The following is an 11971-nucleotide window of genomic DNA, read 5'->3' as shown; positions in this document are numbered from 1 at the left end:
CTTTCTGGCCCCAAAGCTGGTGTTCTCTGTAATCAATAGAAGCCATATATATATGAAACTGGCGCCATAGCTGTGGAGAAAGTTGTACAAACAGCTCGTGGTTTCGCCCATTCTACATTCCTTCAACACCCAGGGTGCATTGCACCCGTCCCTCTGGAACGGCCCAGCGAGAGACGCTGGAGTGAAATACGACCGTTTTCCAGTCAAGGACATCGATCGCTGCCGGCAACAGCTCAGAGCGGGACAGAACCCGAAATACGAGAACAAGACATGACATCGGAGGCGGCGTCCTAGATTGAGGAAGTGTAGTTTAGCAAGCAAGGTTTTCCAGGGCCCATTGGAGAAACGGATAGCGTCCTCCAAAGGCACCGAGCAAAAGTGCATTTTTTCATTAGCTCCCCATAAGAGCATGACAGGACTGAGGTTGAAAATCGACGAACTGGCCCTTTAAGGGGAAACAAGGGGTCATATAAATAAATCCAGTGACACTAATGATTCGGGTACACTTCTCAAGTCTGACTTTTATTCCGTGGGAAACATGAGTCTCTTACACATCTAACTTGTTGGTGCAATATGACAGACAGCTACTCAGTACAGCAGTGCCTACAGTTAATAATATATCCATGTTTACAAGCAAAATAAACAAAGTTAAAAAGATAAATATTAGTTTCAGTGTAAAGCACAGCAGCAGTAGAACTGTATTGCATCAGTCTCACATAAATATGCTGAACCTCACACTGGTTCTAGGCAGATACACACACTGGTTTTACAGCAGATGCAGTGTCTATTCTGTCCTCGTGCAGCTCTGCGCTCAGAGCCCGCCTAAGCAACCGGAGACAGAGAAAAGTGCAAGTTTAAAATGAACGGTGACACTAAAACATCCAGGGCGACAAGGACACACAGACAGGATGTGTGCGAGAGTACGTGTGTGTGTGTGTGTTTGATATTAGAAACACCGCAGAGCTAGGTTACAGTTCATGATTCTGCCAAGACAAAACAGAGAGGAGGGACTTTGAAGGAAATGACACAGACAGGAAATGAACACAGAGACGGCTGTTTGTTTCTGGAGCTCAGATCGACGCCTCACAGACCTTCAGTCTTACACACAGACTGGACTTCGCAGGCCACCGTATGTGGCGTCCTTCACATGGCTACTGAAGCGTCCGACTCTTTGGGTCGGTTGCGTACGACGTGCTCCAGCTGTCCGGAGTCCGAGACGTCGTAGCTCGTCTTGTACTTCGCCAGGATCTTCATGAGAGGACGCAGCTTCAGCCACCACTGCTCCTTCGGGATCCTGTGACTGCAGAGACACGAGGGAATTCATATTATCTTCATATCTGCCATGTCCATATTGGTAAACTAAAATGTCCCTGCAAATTGCCAACCATTTTCACCACATCCAGAGATCATGCTACCCTCTCCTGAGTAAGAGGCTTATTGGCAAATATAAAAGAAAGTTTTTACAGCAATTAAGGCTCGTCTCATTAAACAGGACGAAGACAGATTCTCAGAAAGAGTTTAAATCCATCAAGGGATGGATGACATGCAGGGCAGCGATGATTTTTCAAACTGTTATTATACAGCAGCCTATAAATAGTAAAGCCAGGAAGTGAGTGTTGCACATTGCATCATGTCAGTGTACGGCTGGGCAGAATGGACTACAAATAGAACATCATATATTTTTCACACCTCGTTTTTAAGGTTTTAAAAGCCGTGTTATCGGCTGCTGCTGCTGCCCTGTTCAGCTCACACTTCCATACACTTCTCTACTGTGTTCCTCTGATTCGTGAGTCTGACCAACACTTTCATAAACTCTAGTTTATTAAAGATATCATCTTGAAGATTTTCATGTAAATAAATGTCTGTTAGTCTCTATCTATCTCTGAATGAGGTAACACATGGTGACTGAGCCTGTGGCCCGCTGATGAAAGCCTTTGCATCTGCAGTATGTAGTATTATTATGGGCTGGGTGTCTGTGGCGGCGCCCAGTTAGTGACACGTTTCCCATCAGCCAGCAGTGGTTGGTCTGCCAGAGAGGGTAGGCGGAGCTAAGCGGCTGCTTTTCCGCTCTCTGCAAGTGTTGCGAGTAAACAGTAATCTACTATGGCTGAACAAACAAAGAAAAGATGGATGACTACAGATACAACTTCAACAAGAAGTGCGCCAAAGAGAACGAACCTGAAATCTTCGAGATTACATAAGGGGAGTCTTACTATGAACTGCAGGAGCTCAGGAAACCAGTGACACCTTCTTTCCATTGTTACCCAAATTAAAGTGAATTGATTTATATTTTTAAACATTTCCTTCGTCATTAATTAAAGTTCATTTGTCGTTGCCCAGCTCCTTTTCTGGAGGCGATAATGTCGGTAAATAAAAGTAAACTACAGACTTTGTTTATTTAAAATGATGCGCCCAGAAACACAGTAACAGGAGTCCTGTGCAAACAGGGCTATATCTAATGTTCACTTTCGATGGTCTCGTAGCAAAATTCTAATATATATATATCCTAATGATATCGTAGCCGTGAGGAGGTATATTCCAGTGTGATACTTACACAAAGTCAGTCTGATCCTTGAGTTGTACGACAGGCTGGAAGACCAGAGCCCTGCGGCGCATCCCGAGCAGACAGCAGGAGTCCTCGGTGTTTGCAAACACTCGACCTGCAGGGAAACACGGCGGCAGTCAGAGGTGCAAACACAGACAGGTACTGAAGACGTCCTGGTTTCAAACACACAGCAGCAGAGAACAGACGTTTGGAAGAGGCTGTGGGAGGATGACGGTGCCCTTTCTTCTTGAGGATTAATTTAACTAGTTTGTATGGATGCACAGGAGGATGGTGGGACTGATAGAAATGATGATACAGAAACCATGACTACTAAGAAGCAACAAAGAGCGCCATAGACACACAACGAAATGTGGGGCAAAGCAGGAAACTGAATGTGAGGGTTATTCTTTCATGCTCGATCCGACTATTTCACATGATTTAGAAATAGTGCAGCTTGGTAGCTGATGAATCGTTCGGATGGAGCATCGTAGCTGTACCCCACATGTGCCTGGACAGGACATGTGTGACTATAAGAAAGGGCAGAGTAGTGGCAAAGACAGACAGGGACATGGAGCTAATATAAAGATGGAGATGGTCATGGAGCCAGCGTGAAATAAAAGATTTACCTTCATCTTATGTCATCCATGTGTTTGGGAAATAGACATAAAAAACAAAGAGGAGTTTTAACTTTAATCGTCGTGTTGAGACATGCAGTGTGTTTTACGGTGTTCAGAAGTATCACAGTTGTTAGTTTTATCTGTCAAGTACACTCAAGTTAAGTTCAGTTCTTATGCTGAAGAATGATTCAATATTTCCTCTGAGAGGACAAAGATACATCAGACAGAGTGACTCCATGACAGATCAGGGTTGCTTCACAACGGTCACGCCTCTGCAGGGAGGGAGGATCAGCTAAAACACAGGCCGTGTCACTAACACTGAAGTGCAACATGAACCTCACCCTGTCTGAACGTCTCCGTCAGCTTCTTGGTGACCCACTGCATCGCCTTGGCAGAGATCTTGGTCCCAAAGTTACGGTCAAACGGAGACGGTGCTCCTCCCTTTGAAAACAAGACATTGTTTTTAACACAAGACAACAGCACAGCATTTACTCTGCTTAGTTCCATTTCGATTCTGTAATAAAACAATCTAAATGTTTTAGGGTTTCAGTACCGTCACCAGTGTCACGTTCTACCACAACATGGATTTTGCGATACCGTCATTATCGGGATAAACACAAAGGTTTCGGTTTTGGTTCAGTTTTCACAGCAGCAGGTGTAAAAACAGAGTCACGGGCTGAAATATTAAACTACGAGATTCTGTAAAACGAACAGCTCATGATGAATGTCAGCAGAGTAGAAACATGTAGAGAGAGAGAAACAGAAAGCTGCCGTGTGCAGGTCCAGCAGAGGTGAAGCTGTGTGGGGAGAAAAAACTCAAGAGAAGCAAGACGAGCACATGAAGTTGTTTCTAATGGTTTATAACCTTCTTTAATTTGGGTGATGTATTACCCTACATTATATCTGCTGTATAACTGCCCCTCCCTCCTTCCTTCCCTCCCTCCAAGATCTCACCGATGCCCTATCAGGGAGGAATATGTCGGCATGTGAAGCGAGTCCTCCATCTACTAAATTCAGATATGTTGAAGCCAGAAGAAGAACAAACAGGGCTGAGGGAGGATATTAAGAAGAAAGATTATTTATCCAAATATTCTTTATCACTCAGTTCACTCACAGCTCAAAACACATGAAGGCCTTTACCTCATTTTCCTTCTTATTTTGCACCAATGAACACATTTGTTTCTTTAAAAGTCATTTTCAAGAAATGTTCCCTTACACTGACAACAGAGCAAAAAAAGCTAGAATCATGTTTTGAGTCGAGTACCACTTTTACCACTGTTACCGCAAAAAGTAAAAAAGGTACCGTGATATACATTTTAAATCAAATCACCCACCCCGGTGACCAACTCAATCTTGGTTTAATTATTGTTTTCATTTGTTAAAGACTGCCCGAACAAACTAATATCTCAGTGTTGCATTTGTATCTGTACATTTAGTCCATGTTTACTTCTTGCGGCTAGCCAGTAAGAGCAGGTCGTCAAGATAACATAACTCGGCTCCAGACCGTCTCCACACATCTGGAAGAAGTGTACCCGTATGTGCCACGGACAGCACGTTTTGATTTAACCTGATGGTAACACTAATGTCATCACACTATTATTTAAATGTCATTTTTCAGGTCACAAAAAGGTGGAATTGTTCTTGAAAATCGAAGCACTTCAGGTTCCCCACAGATCTGAAGACATAAATATTTTCCTCTAACAATGTGCAGCTGTTAGCGCCGGTGTTTGTGAATTTCAAGTTTTATTCAATAAGGCTAATAAATATAGAAAGAAGCCTCTTTAAATGTGCAGACAGCACCAGAGCAGTGACATTATTTCTTAGCACTGCAGGTTTTGGTGCATTTAGCCTTCACAGGTGCTTCGAAAATTCAATTTCCTTTGTGTTTCATTTGTGCAGGTTTAGGAGCCGGCAAAGCGAGTTATTCCTCTGTGAATTACTGCTCAGTCTGGTGGAAATATTTTCTTTCTTTTTCTTTCAGAGCTTTAACATCCACAGTTAAGAGAAAGGAAACAACAAGATGAATATACACAAGATTCAAACCAGAGCCACCGGGACCCCCGCCAAACTCAGCTCCTCTTCATTCATATTTAAAAGCATTTATTTGTTGAAGTTGTTGAAGTAGTTGTGCTAAGTTTGTAACTCTTCACATCACAAAATCTGCTTTCATTTATTGCTTTTCTGTTTCCCATTACTCGCTGCAGACACAACCCAATCTCCCCCCCGGGATCATCAAAGATGTCTTTGATCCAGTTTTATCTGCGCTAATCTCAAGACACACAAATCCAGAATACAACAAAGCAAAATGGGTTTATGCATATTTATGATACAAATATAGAAAAAGGTTTTCTAAATCTTCCTCAGTCTGGACAAATTGTTGCCCCTGACGCTGCTACAGAAGGGATACGTCCCATTTAGTGGCTGTGCGTACCTGCTGCATGTGTCCCAGCACGTTCTTCCGGGAGTCAAACACCCCCCTCCCCTCTTCAGAGTACAGCTGGTAGATGAAGTCTGTGGTGTAGTTGTCATTACAGTTCTCATTCCTACACACACACACACACACACACACACACACACACACACACACAAACACACACACAGAAAAGGAAAAGTATTAGGACTCTGGGTCCACATTTACATATATTCCTAATGTGCGTCTATGATGTCTGCTGCATCATCACTTTCTTTCCTGAGTTACTGGCGATACAAAATGTCAGCTGTTAAACTGTTGACATCAGCATCAGATCTGTTTACAATACAAGCAGCTTTCAAACAGTGAGGGCTGAAAATACTGGATCATAAACATCTTTTAAAATGCAGCAGCAGTGCCACAACAATGGGATGTAACCTAGAAGGGTAGTTGCGATATTTTGGGATCTAAATGAGTAATAAAACGTCCGGTATATTGCTGCAGCCTTGAAATTTTGGAAGGAAGCTGCAGAGTTAAGTACATCCTCTTTAAGTGCTTACTTTTGTCATTGACAGGCTTCAATTATTATTCTAACAGTCCACCATTGTGGTCGATCTCTGTGGGGATCCTTTCCGCAATGTTGTCAAAGATTAAAAAGGTTTTTTTTAACCCAGAAACAGCTGCTACGTCGCTCTCTTCAAAGCCACCAGACTCCATTGTCCAAACCAATAATTTTACCCTGCAAAACAAAGGAGTTGCAGGTCTACCTCTGCCCTGAGTGATCATTATTTTTTGGATAGTCTGTGTTATAAAAATTGCATTGAATCTGAACTAAGCCTTAAAAGAAGAACAAAGTCATAACAATAACACAAACAAACCCTAAGAATGAAGCGGCTGTACATAGTGATACCTGTGTTCTGCAAAGTAAAATTACTGTTTTTGTCAATGGAGTCTGGTGGTATTGAAGAGAGCAATGTAACAGCTGTTTCCAGTGCTTCCTCTCTATCATAAAGGTCTATCTCTGTCGGGATCCTTTCTGTAATGTTGTCAGACACTTAATATGCAACAGGCCCGAGGTGAAACATACAGGAACAACCCTTTAAAACCAACTTTAACTGGACTGAGGTCATTGTATTACCTGAGGACCAGTCCTCTTTGAATGCTTGTCTTCATTTTCTCCGTCAAATGTTCAACATTTGCCTGTAGGAATAAACAGTAAATGTAAGCTGTTGTGCAGGAGATGGCATTGTACGGTTGAGGCCCTCTAGTGGATGAAGTGAGGGATGACATGTAAGAGACCAATTCATTTGATGAGGTAGGAGTCATGCTGCACGTTGGATGTTACCGGGAGCTGAGTTACCTGCAGGTCTCTGATGTCAAACGGCTCCTCGTAGATGTAAGCAGCATCAGCTCCAGCAGCCAGGCCTCCCACACTGGCCAGGTAGCCACAGTAGCCTCCCATCGTCTCAATGATGAACACGCGTCTCTTTGTCCCGCTGGCAGACTGCTTGATGCGGTCACAAGTCTGACACATGCATATAAACTCACTATGTCAGCACACTTTAAGTGATTATTGCAGGATAACAGTATATCCTAAATACCTCTAATTCAATATCAGTGTCACGTGTGGTTAGTATGGAGTCATAGTAGTGCCATAAAAAATGTGGAAGTATAAAGAGAATTTAAAAATGGGGGTAATTCTCAGCATATTTAAGCAGGGGACTGGAATAAAGCCAGTTGATGGACATATTTTTTATGGCACTCCTGAGACTCAGGAGAACAGGTCTGTTAGATTAATACATTCCACATAGATCAACGTCAGCCTGCCATGCCTATTATTCTCTTATCTTAATCTGCACAAGAGTCAACATTTACATTTCAACAATTCAAGCCTAAACTGCTGCTTTCACCAGCTAGACTGGAGTCCTGCAGGAGGATGAGAGAGCACATCAGACGTCACACTGCAGATATCATTTACAGTTCATATGTTAGACACATGGTTATTAGTGAGGAAATCTGTTCTGACTGATGGAAAAGTGGACGTTTAATTTAGGCGTCCAGTGCATACAAGTCAGTAAAAACTACAACAATGTTAAAGGGGCACTCCAGTGATTCAGCATTAGTCCTTCATAAAGTTAGGGAACATACAGGGCACAGATTAAAGAAAGAATCCCTCAGTTTTTATGTTTTTATGCTCCGACACCTCCACCGAGTTGGGCTAGTTAGCCACAGCTCATTAGCTCTCTCTAGTTTAAACGCCCCTGTTGATGTCAGCCACGGCTACTGCACAGTTGGTGGGTTGGTGGCTGTGGACAAAGCCACTGTGGCATCACTCCATTGGTTTGAAGTCTAGAGTTTGGCATTTTGGCCGCCCACCATGTTGTTCTTTTTTGAGCCTGAAGTGACCACATTTGGAACATGAGAGGAGTCAAACCTTAAACCCTGAGAGCATCAGTGACTAAATGAACATCATGCTGTTGCAACTCATTGCATTGCTCATTCAATACAATCAGACTTCTTTTTTCCTGAGTTCCCCCCCTGGGGATCAATAAAGGATTATTTTATCTTAAACCAGTGGAGGCGCCCCCTTCTGGGCATGAGAAAGAATGCATGTTTAAGACACTTCTTCACTTTTGAATCCAAGTGGAAACATCCCATTCTCATATAAAGTCCAAGGTCAAGTCCCAAAGACTGGATCCTACATTTCCCATGATGCAACTGGATAGCCTCTTTCAATAAACACTACTTTATATCTAAATGTTCATGTCTCTAACATCACTGGAGTGCCCCTTTAAAACTGTACATATACTGAATGTTTGGGTTAATCTTATACTCAAGGTAAATGTTACGACTACAGTCAGGGTTAGGTCTGAATGTAGCTTACAGTCATGTTAATGGTTACAGGAATCTATAGAGGAAATCACATTTACAGCACATTTCCTGTTAGACTTTGTTAAGTAAAAGCACTGAAACATTAACTCTTCATCATGCGTGTATTGCCGGCGGCGGTTCGACTGCCTTACCTCCACGATGGCATTGAGGGCCGTGTCTGCCCCGATACTTAGATCTGTGCCCGGCACATTGTTACTTATGGTTGCAGGCAGCATACACATCGGGATGCAAAGCTCCTCATAGGTAGCACGAGCCTCATACAGCTGCAGCAGACTCTCAAACGCCTGAAGCGGCAGTATATGAAAACGCGTTAGAGCCACAGAAGGACAGGCCACTGAGAGAGAGAGGTGAGTCTCTCTCAGTTTGTTAGAGCGTATCCTGCCATTCCGGCTCTTTCCGTGTGATAGCGGCAATGGCTTCCCTTTGGCAGAAAGGACGGGAGGGCGGACGTGTGAAAAAGAGACATGGAGAAGAATGTGAAGGAGGAAAAAAGGACGATGAACGAGTGGCAGACAAGAGCCACGAGAAGTTTAAGAAGACAAAAAAAGGTGATGGTACAGAAAGAAGAGAGGGAAGAGAGACAAAGATGTGACAGAGATGGGACAGAGGTTTGTGTGTTTGTGGGTCTCAGAAGCAAAATGCAGTGCGCTGCATAGGCAACCACATATCTGTCGGACATATATGCTGTGGACAGTTATATGCAGGCAAGACAAGCACTGCTCAAGTCTGCATCAACAGGAGGAGGATGAGGAATGATGACGATGGCGGCATATGTTTCTCTCTATATTTACGCAGCTTCCTCAGTCCAACATGGAGTCTAAATGAGTAAAACTTAAATTTTTTTTTGCAATTGCTCCAATAGATATCTTCAGCTGACAGCCTCCAAACAGAATTCACTTAGAGATCTTGTTTTTCCACTGACAGGCTCAGATTGTTATTCTAAAGGTGCTTTTCGACAGCAGGAACTTTCCCCAGGTACTAGGAACCTTTTGAGGAACTCTGTGCGTTTCGATATCAGGAACCAGGGTGAAAATTTTGCTCTGGGGTAATTGATTTACCCCCAGTAAAGTCCCTGTTCGGGGGGAAGTCCAGGAACTTTCAGGGCGGGGCCTGCAGTGCTGATGGTTTCTGATGGTCGAGTACTCACAGCGTTTTATTTCAACCAGTTACTTTTATTACTTATCCATACGTCATTGGCCTGATTTGCATCATCTTCCCGGCACTTTAGTCCGCTGTGGAAACGCAGACAACAATGGGCCACAGGAACCATTCAGTTCCTTCAAGAGAAGTTCCTGGAACTAAAAGTTCCTGCTACTTTTGGTCGAAAAGCACCTTGAGTGTCTGACAACATTACCAGAAATAGCCGTAACATTCCTCTCTTCAAAGCCACCAGACTCCATTGACAAAAACAGTAATTTTACCTTCCAGAACACGGGAGCTGTTGGTGTACTGCCGCCTCAACTGGTTAGTGAGTTAGTTTTATTGAGTTACTAGTGTTTTAAATGGTTAGTTGAAATGCAATACAACACACAATGCAGGGATTACATTGCAGCCTGTTTTTAGGCGGGCGGCTGAAGCAATCTACAAGAGCAATATCAAACATTTATACCTATTAGTCATTAAGAGCCCAAAGATATTTCCGACATTATGATGCTTTTAACGAAGCAGCAAGCGCATTGATGCTGGATTATTTTCCTGAATACATTCACCCCACATGGAGCGCCACATTTCTGGGACGTTACTGAAAAGAAGTTAGTGTGGCAGCTTCATCATAAATCGAAGCGATTCAGTGCGTGTTAATTGTGCTACACGATATTAGCTTCTTCTCTGCAGCTGCTAGCTTACAAGACAACCTGCATGCTGTTAACCACTCATCCTGATGTTAATGATGTGGGCAGTTACAAACACACAGTCAGGGAGAAGGGCAGGCAGAGCAAACATGGCGGTCACGGCACTCGTGCAGCTCACAGCATGCCTCCATGTTGCCGCTCACTTACCTGAGAGGGAAGGGGCGCTACTCTATACCTCAGTTATTTACTTTTACCAGTCATGCCTCAAAGTACAGACAATTCTGTCTGGATGAATTTCTGATGGTTTAGGGAAGCGTTATTCCAAAATTTCCAGCAAATAATTCCCTGACAGGCCAGAAAAATGACTGAGCGAGCCATTCCTCCCTTCTTGAGACATGACTGGCTGGCTGGTTATGTGAGCTCAAGCATGTTTAAGTGTTGTGCTTGCTTGTGTGAGTGCTTTATATCAGTCTGTGTGTCGCTAAGATCATCTACTCCGGTTGCCAGCCCCATCACTTACAGTAGTGATGGCGTTCAGAGCCGTGTCAGCGCCAATGCTGAGGTCTGAGCCCGGCACATTGTTGGAGACAGTGGCTGGGACCATGACCATGGGCACACAGAACTCGTCATATTTCCCGCGCGCCGTTAACAATTCCAGCAGTGACAGGAAGGCCTGCAGGGCAGAGCCAAGGGCTTTAGTGTCTGTGAGGGTGGAGCGTTTGGATGGCTGGTTTGGTGGAGAGGTGCTACTTGCCACAAAGGAAGGGAGAGACAAAAGTGAAGGGTGCCAAGGGGAGGAGCCAGGTCTATCACAACGGACAGCAGCAGAACAGACAGGTACCACTCCACATACTTAATACATCATCTCTCTCACACACGCACGTGCACACACACACACACACACACACACACACACGCACACACACAAATATATACACATATTTACTTGCATACTTCACAGGAAAATAAAGCCGGTGAGCATCTAAACGGGATTGCGTGAAATGGTTGGAAGAAAAGCAGGTGCTCTCTGTTTCCAATTAAAACCAAATCATCACATTATTTATCATGTTTTCAACAGTTTAACTTTTTATTTCTATAATTCAAATGTCTCAAATCAAGACTTAAACATTCTCTTTAATCACATTTTATCAACAGTGAAAAACTTTTACTACAACTTGTTTTAAGTTTTGGCAGAGAAATGACTGAAGCATGATTATGTGCATGACTATGTATGGAGTATGGAAGCCCTGAGAGGCCAGTGAGGAAAAAAAGAAAAGTCTGATCTTTGTATTTTTCTGTCCTGTTTTTATGAAACAACAATTAAACAATTAACAATAGTGGCAGGTAAAAGAAAGGTTTGCCCGGATTAAATTTTTTTTCTTCTTTATTTTATCTGTGGAAAAAAAAAAAGGTAAAGGATTTTCTCTCTAAGTTCCCTTCCTTGTGAAACAGGAGGAGGTAAAAAACGTTTTGCAGGGTGGGAAATTAAAGTCTTTCTTGGGTCTAGTTATTTTTATTTTTTCAGCAGTAAAAACATGTGTAAAACAAAGTTTTATCAGTTAAAAATACGGTGGCCCTGAGAGCTCAACATACAGCAACTTAAGAAAACACATGCATATACACAAAAGACAAGCAAATTAAGAAAACAACAATTCAACAACACATGCACAGTTTTTAGAAAACGCGCATCAAATACAAAAAATGATGCAAAAAGAAA

General features: G+C 43.0%; 1 protein-coding gene across 5 annotated transcripts in view; it reads right to left on the bottom strand.

Moving 5' to 3' along the window:
• Nucleotides 1-495: 495 nt before the first annotated feature.
• The window catches only part of pfkpa (phosphofructokinase, platelet a), a 34934-nt gene continuing 23458 nt past the window's right edge, over nt 496-11971 (bottom strand). For 2 of the 5 annotated variants that reach the window (XM_069667649.1, XM_069667648.1), the window contains exons 16-22: nt 10775-10927; nt 6933-7097; nt 6711-6772; nt 5594-5705; nt 3504-3603; nt 2555-2660; nt 496-1300 (exon numbers count right to left, since the gene is read on the bottom strand). In XM_069667649.1, coding sequence (XP_069523750.1) covers nt 1144-1300; nt 2555-2660; nt 3504-3603; nt 5594-5705; nt 6711-6772; nt 6933-7097; nt 10775-10927 — 855 coding nt within the window. In that variant the 3' untranslated portion in view covers nt 496-1143. Of the gene's footprint in view, nt 1301-2554; nt 2661-3503; nt 3604-5593; nt 5706-6710; nt 6773-6932; nt 7098-8595; nt 8749-10774; nt 10928-11971 lie in introns of all 5 variants that reach the window. The other 3 variants (XM_069667650.1, XM_069667651.1, XM_069667652.1) reach the window with 2 other exon arrangements.

The sequence above is a fragment of the Semicossyphus pulcher genome, unplaced genomic scaffold, assembly GCF_022749685.1.
Source record: "Semicossyphus pulcher isolate SPU_LCO1_2020_fin unplaced genomic scaffold, fSemPul1.0.p SCAF_18, whole genome shotgun sequence".
NCBI lineage: Eukaryota > Metazoa > Chordata > Actinopteri > Labriformes > Labridae > Semicossyphus > Semicossyphus pulcher.
Note: the sequence above shows the minus strand (reverse complement) of the source record. Positions and strands in the feature narration are given on the sequence as shown.